Source organism: Panthera onca, chromosome B4 (assembly GCF_046562875.1).
Source record: "Panthera onca isolate mPanOnc1 chromosome B4, mPanOnc1 haplotype 2, whole genome shotgun sequence".
Lineage (NCBI taxonomy): Eukaryota > Metazoa > Chordata > Mammalia > Carnivora > Felidae > Panthera > Panthera onca.
Genome location: NC_138345.1, coordinates 89940332 through 89954079, shown reverse-complemented (window position 1 = coordinate 89954079; position 13748 = coordinate 89940332). Strand labels below are relative to the sequence as shown.

Sequence of the window (13748 nt, the reverse complement as noted above, 5' to 3'; positions counted from 1 at the left end):
GTGCTGTTATTGACAGTCTTTGCATAAATATATACACTTTTTCTTTTCTGCTGGGCTTATCTGTAGAAGGGAAATTGCTGAGTTGAGCTTCAGCAGTTATTTCCATATCATTTTCCAAAATGATTGTACCAATTTACACTTTGACGGCAGGGTATGCTTCACACCCTCACCAACTTTATATAATTTTTCTATTTTTATTTGAACCATTCTGAGGGGTGTGAATTGGTTTCCTATGTGGTTTTAATTCTCATTTCCCTGATAAGTAGTGATGTTGAGCAGTTTTTCATGTGTTAATTGGCCATGTGAGTATATGCTTTTGTGAAGTACCTTTTCAGGACTTTTGCCCATTTTCTACTGGCTTGTCTGTCCTTTTTCTTATGGATTTGTAGAAACTCTTTATATATTCTGGATGAGAATCCTGTACATCCAAGTACTTCCTCCCATTCAGTGGCTTGTCTTTTCACCCTCAATGCTATCTTTTGATAAGGGAAGTTATTAATTTTAATATCATCCAATTTACCAATTTTTTCTTTCGCTGTTAGTGCCTTTTGTATCCTGATGAAACACCAATATTTCTCATTTCTTTAGAAAGTTTTGAAACAGATTGAATGAAATTCAGTTGACATAATAAACTGCATATATTTAAAGTGTATGATTTGTTAAACTCTGGGAGTGATGGGTAATGTACATTATCTTGACTGTGATGATAGTTTCATGATTGAACATAGATATCAGAACATCAATTGCATCAATTTTAAGGATTCAGTAATATTTCATCCTATGACAGTGTTCCAATATGTTTCTCATTCCTCTAATACTCGACGGTAAAATTGTTTTCCTGTTTTTCTCCCATCGTTAAAAAATTATAGCTGTTAGGGGCACCTGGGTGGCTCAGTCAGTTGAGCGTCCAACTTCGGCTCAGGTCACGATCTCATGGTCTGTAAGTTCGAGCCCTGCATCGGGCTCTGTGCGGACAGCTCGGACCCTGGAGCCTGCTTCAGATTCTGTGTCTCCCTCTCTCTCTGCCCCTCCCCTGCTCTTGCTCTGTCTCTCTCTGTGTCAAAAATAAATAAACATTAAAATTTTTTTTTAAAAAATAGCTGTTAAATGTCATAGAGATGAAACAGCATGGATGAACAGAAAATACCAGATATGGTTTGTGGAAGACAAGTTATAGTAGGTTGCTTGGCAATGCCATTAAGTGAGGGAAGAAGAACAGGAGTGTGGCATGGGATGACGAGGCATACCCAAGCTGGGCTGTGCTTCAGTAATGAGCTGTCATGTGTCGTGATGGACAGATCTGAAGTGATAACGTATGCAAGCAGCACAGCGAACCGTGCTGGCCTAGGGTGGTGACAGCTGCCTACTTGGGGGAGAAACTGACTGAAGCAGGAAAGAAAAGACCTTTTTCCCTTCTTAAAAATGATTTTTAATTACAAGAGCATCTGCTCATTTTTTTTCAAAGCCGGAAATATTTGTGCATGAAGTGAAAATCACCCCTAGACCCAGTTCTACTCCCTACAGACCACCCCTGGAAATATTTTGGTATGTAACCTTTTAGACACTTTCTGCGTATAGTTTTAGACACGTACAAATATAAACATATGTACACATAAACATTGTTCTTCTATGTTTATTTATTTCTCAGAAAGAGACAGAGCACGGGCGGGGGAGGGACAGAGAGCGAGGGAGACACAGAATTCAACGCAGGCTCCAGGCTCTGAGCTGTCAGCACAGAGCCCTACACAGGGCTTGAACTCACGAGCCCTGAGATCATGATCTGAGCCAAAGTGGGACGCTCAACCAACTGAGCCACCCAGGCGCCCCAGCATAGTTTTTAAAAATTTTTTTAAACGTTTTTATTTATTTTTGAGACAGAGACAGAGCATGAATGGGGGAGGGTCACAGAGAGAGGGAGACACAGAATCTGAAACAGGCTCCAGGCTCTGAGCTGTCAGCACAGAGCCCGACGCGGGGCTCGAACTCACGGACTGTGAGATCATGACCTGAGCCGAAGTCGGACACTCAACCGACCAAGCCACTCCGGCGCCCCCCAGCATAGTTTTTCAAAAACAGGACTGCGGTAAAAATAATGCTTGGCAACTTGCTCTATTCACTTACTGTGTTGTGGCTCCCTTTTCGTGCTGCCAGGGTGCCTGCTCCCCTCCTTCACCACAGCTCAGGGTGCATCTGCTGTGCCCTGGTCTCAGGGCCAGCCCCTGGAGTTAGCAAGCTAGCTCTGCTTGAGACCACGAGGCAGAGTGGGCAGGGAAAGGATTACCTGGCGAGTGGGTGGCGGGGCACTGACAAGGTCCTCCTCTATAGCAGGTTCTGCCCCTGTTCCCGCAAAACCGCACTTCCGGGATGAGTGCTGGTTTCTGTCCCCTCGAGCACCTTCCTCCTCCCTGTCCCATTGCCTCTCCTCTAGTCCAAGAGCAGCAAATTCAGAAGCCTACAGAAGCCCAGGAAGTCAAGTGAAGCGGGCTCGGTAGAAGTGTATCATAACTATAAGAAGCAGAGCCCTGTTTGAATGGCAGCCAGTACTTACCCCAGTACTCACACACATCCCCTTGTAAGGGGGGGAATATTGCCAGATCTCTGAATTTGCCTTGCAGAAGCCATGAGAAGCCTGGGAAAGTCTTCATGGTTCATTCTTCACTCTGTCTCCAATTAGACCAAGATTTGGAGAGTAGGAGCTGTGTTTTTATCTGCCTCTCTATCCATACATCAGACACTTCACCAATGCTTTTTTTTTTTTTTTCTTGTCAAATTTCCAGTTAAATTCCAGTTAGCTAATAAAGAGTGTAATATTGCTTTCAGGAGTAGAATTCAGTGATTTCATCACCATAACAAGTGCCCTCCTTAATCCCCATCACTCATTTAGGCAAACCCTCACCCACTTTCCTTCACCAATGTTTTTTGAATGAATGAACTAAAAATTTTTTCAAATCCCAGATATACTTCCTCTTTGAATTCCCAGTCCTTCTGTCAACAGCCACCATATTTTGCCTTCTATTAGGGTTACTTGGGTGCTTGTCGTATTCATTTTAATAACTCCAATATTCGTCAAGAGCTGAGGTCGTGTTTCATTTTTCATGTAGTTTCATGACTTTTTTTTTTTGCTGTCTTTGTTTTTCCTGTAGTTTTCAGCAGTGTCTTGCACAAAATTTGCTATTTTATCAATCTCTGTGGAATAAGTAAGTTAATAAATAAATGCATCTGCCTACAAATGTAGCTGATGAGAATGAATTGCACAAGGAAAGGAAAAATAATAGTCTGGAAAATAAATGGTAGAATTTTCTTAAAGATTTTTAAGTCATCTCTACATACAACATGGGGCTCAAACTTACAACCATGAGATCAAGAATCACATGCTCAGCCCAGTGAGCCAGCCAAGTGCCCCAATAAATGGTAGAATTCTCGAACTAAGTGAAGCTGACTTGTAATATCATCTAGCACATTATTTTGAAATTTTTATAATATGCAAATAAATATCGTTACTTTTTTTTTCGTACAGAAATTTGAAACATGACTGTATTCTAAATGAAAAAGCCACTTTGCTCCTTAATAATAGAAAGGAGAGGGGCGCCTGGGTGGCTCAGTCGGTTGAGCGCCCGGCTTAGGCTCAGGTCATGATCTCACGGTTCGTGGGTTGGAGCCCCGCACCGGCCTTTGTGCTGACAGCTCGGAGCCTGGAGCCTGCTTTGGATTCTGTGTCTCCCTCTCTCTCTACTCCTCCCCTGCTCATGCTCTGTCTCTCTCTCTCTCTCCTTCAAGAATAAATTTAAAAAGAAACATTGAAAAAAAAAAACAACAGAAAGGAGAATCAAGCCTGATTCACGTCTTAGGCAGCCCCTCCCCCCAAAAGATACACTCTTGGAAATAGCTGACTGGTGTATACCATATGTTCGTTCCTTCCTTCCCTTTAAAATCCCAGGAATTCAAATCCAAGATTTTTTAAAAATAGCATGTTTTTATAACTCTAATAAAATCTAATTTTTTTTTAAGTGTCCACTGCTAAGGAGAAGTGAATAGAGAGCAACCATTCTGGAAGGAAAAATAATTTCTTACAGCAAAATTAATTTTACCATCATCATCAACACCTAAGTCAACCACTGCGGAAAGGCCTCACTCAGAGGAAGTTGAATAAGGAGGGAATTTAGCCCCTCTTTTTCCTAAATGTCCTAAATGTCCTAAAAATGTCCTAAATGTCCTAAAAAAGGACATTTTAGGAGTATTTCCTACTTAGTGTTTGATTATAACAACCTGTAGAGGGCGTCCTTGCACCAAGAGCCATAGAGGTTTGAGCACTGCAAAGGAAAAGGTTTCAGTTCAGACCACACTTTTTGGAGTCAAAGAAAATGTCTATTGTGTGCTGAAATTATCTTTAATTGGGAAACAATTGGCATTAAAATGTTAAAGGGCTTCACAGGCTGCCTAATGTATGTGAATACATTATATATAGATGAATATGCACTGAAATCAAAACTAATAAAATGTTTGAAAAGAGGTAAATAGTCTTATTCTAAAGGGAGAATGGCTGTGAGCCTTGGGATGTATGCACTTAATTATAATTTACTTATCAGTACTAGATATAGTGGCTAAAAGAATGGGCTTTTAAATCAAGAGTGCCTGGGGTTTGAACCCTGACTCTGTCCATTACCATCTGGGTAACCAAAGGCAGCTTAGGGGACTTTTTGGAACAGTGCTTCCCTATCAGTAAAATGGGGCTATTAATAGTGCCTTTTTAAAAGAGTTGTGAGGATTAAGTAAGCACTTTAAAGTCCTTATAAAGTTAAGGCACTGCAAGTTCAAAACAGTCATAATTAGACATCTTGTCTAATTACTTTTAAAGATCAACAGTTGTAAAGCTGAAAATATTTCATAATTGGAAATGCATATTCTGTTCTTTTTAGTAACTTATCGTGACCTAACATTTTTTTAACTGAATGCGTGCACATGTTCGGCTTCTGTTCTGTCCGTTCTGTTTGTTTTCCCCTCTTGAGGTGTCCACCACTCTACAAAGGACTGAGTGAAACACCACACCCAGCCCTAGACACTCATCCTTGGGCATTTGTCGCAGCATCTGGGTGCTTAAGAACAAGGAGACGTGAACAACCCTTTTCTGAGTCTGAAATCTTTCTAAGCCTTTTTTTTTTTTTTTTTTTTTTAATCTTTTGCTTCCGTTTTCTTTGCGCAGCCGAGGGATTAGGCAGGGAGCAGGTTAAATCCCTTCTGAGGAGGTCGGGTATGTACGTTAGGCTGTAGCCCACCGCCAGCCAACCAGTCTTCCCATAGGCAAGGCCAGAGCTTGGTCTTCCTCCCAAGCGCCTGTGATTTCAGTACCACCGCGCGCGCCTCCAAGTTTGGGGAAACCCCAGCAAACATTAAGATTTTCATGGTTTTGTGAAGTCCTATCCTCACGGGGTCAGGTGCACGTGTCATCCAGCGTCCAGGGAACTCTTCCCGGGTGAGCAAGGAGAAGAGTCTCCCCAACTGTGAAAGCGCCCTCCTTGATGTGAATCAAGTGCGGAATGAAAGCCCTGCGCCAGGAGCCAAGCCGAGCGCCTGCAATCAAGGACACCACTGGACGGTGGATCGGGTTTTACACTGTATCAGCATAGAGTATCAGCGTAGAGCGGCTCAGAGAGGAACGATAGTGGCGGAAAGGAAGAAGTGGAGGAGTATGTGCTTTCCTTTAGCACTGGCATAGGGATGGGGGGTCGTCGTTGTCATCGTCGTCATCGTCATCATCACCATCCTCAGAGCTTAATCAAGCCGCGCGATGTCCGTTCTTCCCCTTTGTTTCCTGCCAGGCCAGCCAGGCGAGAGGCAGAGGCCAGTGACGTCCCGGGGGCCGGTCTGAGCGGCCCTCTCCTCAACCGCCTACACCACGCGTTCCCTTTGCGCGCGCTCGCACCCGCGCCCCGCGGCAGGGACGCGGCTTTCCCGAGGGTCCCGCGCCGCCCAGCGCCCCCCAGTGGCGAGCGGCTGGACCTCGCCACTCCTCGCTCGCACCTCACTCGCGCCCTCCCTTCCCGCTCTTCCTCTCGGCCTGTATTTAACCCTCGGGCTCTTGGCCTCGCCGTGCGTGCTGGCATCTCCCGCTTTGCCAGTCTCGCGTCTCCGCCGTCGCGTCTCCCTCCTGCGCCCCCTGCGCCTCCCAGCAGGCGCCGGCTCTCCCCTCCCTCCTCCTCCTGCTCTCGCGGACTCATTCGCACGGGAAGGAGGCGGCTGCACGCCTGGCCGTCTAAGCGGGCACAGCTCCGGCTGAGGGAGGACTTCACGGACGCAGGTTGGGTGGGTGCAGCGGCGAGAGCCACGGCGAGGGAGATCTGGGGTAGCATGGCCGGGAGAAGCGCCTTCCCCGCCGCCGCGTTCCGGCTCTGGAGCATCCTCCCGTGCCTGCTGGTACTGCGGGCGGAGGTCGGGCAGCCGCGGGAGGAAAGCCTGTACCTGTGGATCGATGCTCACCAGGCAAGAGTGCTCATAGGTAAGGCCCCCCGCGCCCACTCCCTTCCCCTGCCTTTACTCTCTCCAGCGCTTCTGTTCAAGGAGAGATGCATGCATTTAAGGATCTTTTAAAAACTTTAATTTGCAAGGAAGGTTGTTCCCCTCCACCGTTTAATAAGCTATTTTTCCACCTGAAGGCGTATGCCCTTCTCTCAAGAAACCTAAGCAGATCTAGTGTTCTGATCGCGCAGTTGTAGGTTTCCACAACCGTTAAGTTTTGCGGGGGACCCAGCGGTAACTCCGTGTCCACTCCCTTTCTTGAAAGCTTGTGTCTCTTAGCACCGTTCTTACCCCGTGCAGAGGAAAATTAGTTGGTACCAAGACAGGTGCGTGGTGTGTAGGCATGACCCATACCAATTCTTTAATGCTCTTTTTGCATGCAGTTTCTGGTTTGGATTCTTTTAAGTCCACCTAGTTTGATAGTTTTGTTTTTGTTTTTGTTTTTTTAAACCAGGATTTGAAGAAGATATCTTGATTGTTTCAGAGGGGAAAATGGCCCCTTTTACACACGATTTCAGAAAAGCACAACAGAGAATGCCAGCCATTCCTGTCAATATCCATTCCATGAATTTTACCTGGCAAGCTGCAGGGCAGGTAAGTTCTGATACCAGAAGGGGTGGAGAAAATTACCCTTTAATATTTCTACTGCCCGATGGCAGGTAGAAATAATACGGTGTTGCGTGTAGGCTGGTACCTTTTTACCACTTTTAAGAGTGATTTCTCATGTGATTCCCAACGCCAATAAAGAGCTAACTCGTGTTTATTGAAACATGTCCCATACATTAAAGATTCCCAGAAGAAAAGGGGAAGCATTGTGCCTAAGCTTGCTATTTTGGTATGACTGTGTCTTCAGGCTGCTAGAGACAAATACCAACATCACTTCTTCCTGTGATCAGTGACATTTAAACTTAATATCTAGAAGAGACTCTTTTCCCCATAGTATATACTAATCATGTTTGACATTATTTATACTTCATAGCAAATTTTAAACTCTAAGTATTTTTGACATTGTGCATTTGAAAAAAAAAATTGTTGAATGTTACTCACTGGAACAATGCAAATGCGATACATTTCTGGTTCAACTTCATAGCCTCAAAAAGTGTCATATAAGAATGTTTGTAAAATATTGCAGGCTATTGATTTTTTTAAGTAGCATTTTAAATACGTTCATATGGAAAAAGAAAACTGCAATATATTTTTATGAAGAAGCAGACATTCTCTTAGCACATTACCATCCTTTGTATGTTACCTTTTGTACAGTTCCAATATTACATAAATGAGCTCTAATTTTGGAAAGAAAGGGAGAATAAATGTTAGAGGGATTTAATTTCTTTTGTGCAGTTGGAGAATTTACTGTAGAGGACAAAGAGTAAGTAATAAATTCTTTTATTCATTAGTCGGTAAAATATGTCCACTATGAGAGTCATTGTAATTATAATTAAAATCACATTCTCAGGTCCTTTTTTAACTCCAAATTACTTAAGTGGCCATTTTTGTGACGAATGTGATCCAGAAGACACTTAATTAAAAGTAATTGTCTTGAACTGAGAAACCACTTTGTGTGTCTCTAATTATCTGTTATATTTGGGGTGTGATCATTTTAATTGTCATTTTTCCCTCAGGTCTGTTCTCTCATTTTTCCCCCTAAAATAAACCAAATCTAGACCCATCGACACTTCCATCATTGTAAAAAAAATAGATGTTTTGGATCCATCAGGGTTCATAACAGGAAGGTCATCTATTCTCACACCCCCATTTAGCAGATAAGTTCACTGAGGTGCCTATTGCTCCAAAAGAGACTATCCCTTTTCTTCCTACAGAATTCCCTCTTCATAGATACTTTATAGACAGTTAATTATGGAATATTGTGAAATCAGTAATAATTTAATGAATGACCTTTTATCATCTTTTTTCTTTTCACCTGAATGTATCTGTGTTTGACCATTTGTCAGATGAGATCAACATTAATTCAGTGTTTGTTTGTTTGTTTTTTAATGTTTACTTATCTTTGAGAGAGAGAGAGAGAGAGAGTGAGGAAGGGAGGGGCAGAGATGGAGGGGAACAGAGTATTCAAATTAGGCTCTGTGCTGAGAGCAGAGAGCCTGATGGGGGCTCCAAACTCTCAAACTGTGAGATCAGATCCTGACCTGAGCTGAAGTTGGACGCTTAACTGACTGAGCCACCTAAGCGCCCCTTAATTCAGTAGTTTTAAAAAGGACACTTTTTTAACCTATACTTTCATGAATTTGTAAGAACCATTGGAAGGTCGCTTAACTTACACCCCTTCCTAGCTGAAAGCATTTGATAACTGTAAGAGAAGCAGAAGGTATCAACGGTTCTTATTTATTTATTTTTCATATGCGTTTGTCTTCTGAAGAATGGAATTTGAAGCAAAGGCTTAAATGCCATGCTATCTCCCCTGTTGGTTTATGGCTAGTGCAGGTTTGCAAACACTGGCATGTTATCGAGTACAAAATGAATCACAGATCAATCTCCAGAATATCTCTTGTAAAGGATTAGAGAAGACATCAGAACTGGCATGGAAATAAGGCTTCTAGCATCTTTTTTTCTCCTGTTTAGTTGTTAATAGCCATGTGGCTTATCTCATTACACCGGACTGGGGGCGCCTGGGTGGCGCAGTCGGTTAAGCGTCCGACTTCAGCCAGGTCACGATCTCGCGGTCCGTGAGTTCGAGCCCCGCGTCAGGCTCTGGGCTGATGGCTCGGAGCCTGGAGCCTGTTTCCGATTCTGTGTCTCCCTCTCTCTCTGCCCCTCCCCCGTTCATGCTCTGCCGTTCATGCTCTGTCTCTCTCTCTGTCCCAAAAATAAATATCTCATTACACCGGACAATGTTAGCCCCTCAGTTACCTTGCTCTTTATGCTTTCTGCTCTGGCCAGGTACTCTGGAGTCTCTCTTATTTAGCGGGAGGCTAGGTGAGAAGCGTGTGATCTACGCAATGCCAAACAGCGGGACATTTAAAAATATTACTTAAATGTTACTTATTTTACTCAACAACGTTATGTGACTCCAGCAGCATCATTTTTGAAATGCATGGACATTTTGAAGATGAGAAAAATAATCACTTCAATAGCAATTAAGTCTTTTGAAAGGCATCTCTGGCTAAAGCCAAACCACATCAAAACATCGACATGGAAAATGAAAAGCTCACTCCATTATCTAGTTATTTCATCCAAATAATATCAAGCATTTAGGGATTTCGATCATTTGAAATAACTTTTATGTTCTACTTCAAACAGATGCAAATAAAAAAATTACAGTGAGATTCGTTTCCCCACATCAAGTTGCTCAGGTTTTTAAGAGTGTTTTAAGTATGTGGAGAATTGGGCACGCTTGTATGTGGCTGATGCCCCTTGAGCCTTTTTGTAGAGCAATTTGATTCTGAGAGCAAAAAGCGTGATACGGATCCTTTGACTGGAAATTTTCCTTCCAGAGATACATCCTAAGGAAATGATGTCCTAAGGATATTAATAAAAATGTAGGTGCAAGACTGTTCCTCATTACACTATTTATAAAAGTCAACATGGGTAGATGGGGCGCCTGGGTGGCTCAGTCGGTTAAGCGTCCGACTTCGGCTCAGGTCACAATCTCGCGGTATGTGAGTTCGAGCCCCACGTCGGGCTCTGTGCTGACTGCTCAGAGCCTGGAGCCTGTTTCAGATTCTGTGTCTCCCTCTCTCTCTGACCCTCCCCTGTTCATGCTCTGTCTCTCTCTCTCTCAAAAATAAATAAACGTTAAAAAAAAAAATTAAAAAAAAATAAAAAAGTCAACATGGGTAGAATGTAGAGGCCCAGTGATAGTGGCAGGAGAATGCAAAGAAGCATTAATAAGAATATTCTAGACATCTAACCAATGCCACAGAAGAAAGATATTCATGACAGATTAAGTCAGCAGTGTATAACAGTATATTCTGTTTGATTCCATTATAAAATATGTAGGCAGACATAGGAACAAACATCTGATAAACCTCTGATTCTCCTGGGTATTAACATTAGTCACATCCGCGTATTTTACATTTTTGTTTTTCCACAATGAATGTGTATTGATTTGTAATTTCAAAAAACTATTTTACATTAAATACGTACAAAAAGTTATACTTTAGAGTTTATGCGTGTATGACATTCTATATTAGTTTACTTATATTTATTACCCAGTATCATTTTTTAAATGTTTTTTTAAATTTATTTTTGAGAAGGAGAGAGAGCACAAGCAAGGGAGGGGCAGAGAGAGGGGGAGGCAGAGGATTCAAAGCAGGCTTTGCACTGACAGCAGAGAGCCCGATGTGGGGCTCAAATTCATGAACCATGAGATCATGACCTGAGCCAAAGTCAGACGCTTAACCAACTGAGCCACCCAGGCGCCCCAATACAGTATCATTTTTACACCACACATCACTCAACAAAATGATAAAACAGGTGGTTTTTGTGGCTGACTATAGCTATGGAGCCCAAAGAATTCACTAATGCTTCTCTCTGATTCTCACCAGTTTCTTTCAAGATCCCTAAAAGTCTGCCTACGAAGGCTTTCCTATCTGAAATCAGATGGCCTGACCTCTTTCTCTCACTGAAATCCTCATTTTCCATTGAAAACCCTGTCTCTACTTTATCTCCCATTTAAAATACTCATTTACTCACATGCCCTTCTCAAGGCCTTTAGATCAGAGAAGTATTTCTATTAAAGAGGTTTAGGCTTAAAGGATTTTTAGTAATCAAGGGAAAACACTCTTTATTGCTGTATATAACTTTTAATAGTTGATATTTTTCAATGAGGCATTCCTTATTCTAATTTTTCTCCATATTTGGGACAGGTAGGGACCCTGAGTGACCATTTTGGTTTTCTAAACGATGCACTAATTAAACATTTTATTTGGAAAATAACTCTTTCTGAAACTAATGGCTTTCAAATAAAACCTTAATGAGAAGTTTTGTTGGACAAATCTGAATTCCAGTATTAGGACACCACTGCTGATTTCCATATGAACCAAGTTGGTTCAAGGCCAAAATTTTTTGTGTATATAGATCTTATAAATAGATCTTTATTTATAAAGATCATATAGACTTGAACTTAACAACTGTAATATATTCTATCACCTGCACATAGATGCTAAGGTACTACGAGTCTAGTATGCAGTTAATAGGCCATCTCTTTTTATGTTGGCTTTTTTTTTTTTTTTTTTTTTGCAGCGGTGATGGATTTATGCTGAGCCATATCTGTACTAGTTTTCCAACCTCCTTGTGACCAAATGCCTGGATTTCTGAGATGGTTGGCAAGGGTTGGGGTGAAATTGGTGTGTATGGAATAGAAATTCTCTGGGTGAAGATAACCAGCCAGTATTAACTTCCAACCCACCACGTGCATTACCAAGCAAGCCCTAACCATCTGTACCAACAGGTCCAGATCTTAAAGTAAGCTTGTTATTATGTGTAGCGGTCACAATCCTTGTGACCACCAGAAGTCAGTGACAGAGCTTCATTTCCGTCAGTTTCAAGATGTTTAAAACCAAAACTTAAAAGCATCGTGGTGGATACAGGAAAGAAAGGGGAGAATTTTGTCTGCTGTGCTGGGGAGTGGGTGGCCACATGTATGTTGTGAACGCATTGACCATTGGGTTAAACTGCAGAAATGTGCTCCTTTGTTTTATGTATCACCCTACAAAACAGAAAATACTACATAGGCCGAAAATGTAGCGCGTATCGAGTACGATGGTTTCCCATTATGTAAGGAACATAAATGTATTCATAATCCTTCCTCGTTTCCCTATCAATTAAAAAACGCCCTAAATTAACTCCAACTGCCCTAAATAATAACAATAATAATACAAAATCAAGTATGAAGAAAGCTAAGAACTTGGCCTGGGTGGTGGTGTCTTTGAATGACTTCACTCAGTAGCACCCAAATTCAGCTTTAAAATGAGGAAGGTACCGTTGGAAAAAGAAAAGAAAAGAAAACTCAAAAAGAGATCATTTGCCTGGAAACTGACTCAGATTTTTGCTATTTTTTTTTTAAAGTGGAATCATTCCACTGATGTGTTTCTGTAATATGAACCAGATAATCCAATTATGTCATGAAAATGTCCCTAAAGCTCCGGATAACTTGTTTTCGCATTACAGCATTTGATAACGACGTCGCACTGGTCCCATTAAACTGGCTGCAGTTTGCAGTCTCAAATTTCCCGTTGGACTGCTTGAGGAAAGGAGACCTGTCTGAAAATGGGTTTTTTCCTTCTTTTCTCCTCTTGACAAAAATGAAAGAAAAGCAATAGAGAGTGAGTTTTAATTCAAGCACTACCTCTCCCTCGTCAGAGGAACTACCAAGTACCCTTACCCACCTCCTTCCAATTCCATAAGTTATGGTAACACTTATTATTATTATTTGAGTCCCTTCATGTGTACTGTCCACATTTTTTCCTAATGGAGGTATGATTGTTTTGGTAGTTGCAACCCAAGTGGCTGCATACTTTCATACTCCTGGGGTTTGCCATCATACCTTTTCAGTGGTTTTATGTCATCAAATGGAGGAAATGCCTCGTTTTTTGACCCCTGGTCCCTGGTTTCAAAGTGGGAATGTGAATATGTTTGCAGACTGTGGGCATGAGTTTTTTGAAGAAGGTACTCCTATCAAAAACCCAGCTTTAAACTTTCCATGTTTGGATTCTGCTAGGCTGTGGCATTTTGCATTGTGGTGGTGTGGACATGCCACCAGGGATCAAAGAGTAATTCTGCAGAGAGCCCATTTCATTTAGCAAAGCAGGCATGTGCCAGCCATCTGTTGTATCTGCTGATAGAAAACAGCAGTAAGTTTCTCAAACTTTTGCCAGAAAAAAAAAAAAAAAAAAAAAGCTTTATTGCTTAGAGGAGATGAGTTACAAGGTACCTTGTAAGCCCCATCTGGTTCTACAGCGATTTACATGGCACAAATGTAAACTCTGCTACGTCTTGCTTACATGGTGGTATAAAGGCATGTAAACAAACCCTTCGCTGCTATCCTCTGCATTTATTCCTGACTTTAAAATGCTTGCACAAATAAAAATCTTTTAAATTGTTGTGGTGAAGTGGAAAGGAATGGTACTCAATAAAGCATTTTGTGTTGGATTAAACTCATTTAACTTAAATGTCCCTGACGTGTCGTGAGAGGAAAAGTTCGGGGATTAAGAGTTTGGTGACAGTGTTCTTCATCCTGTAGCTGGATCTCTGGAGGAGGCATTGTCAGGTTAGGA

The 13748-nt window shown here is 42.0% G+C and overlaps 1 protein-coding gene across 1 annotated transcript in view; it reads left to right on the top strand.

Annotated features, from left to right (window-relative positions):
* The first annotated feature begins 5810 nt into the window (after positions 1-5810).
* The window catches only part of WIF1 (Wnt inhibitory factor 1), a 67986-nt gene continuing 60048 nt past the window's right edge, over positions 5811-13748 (top strand). Inside the window, exons 1-2 of the mRNA XM_078449720.2 lie at positions 5811-6493; positions 6968-7107. Of these exons, the coding sequence (XP_078305846.2) occupies positions 6346-6493; positions 6968-7107 (288 nt within the window). The 5' untranslated portion in view covers positions 5811-6345. The remainder of the gene's footprint in view (positions 6494-6967; positions 7108-13748) is intronic.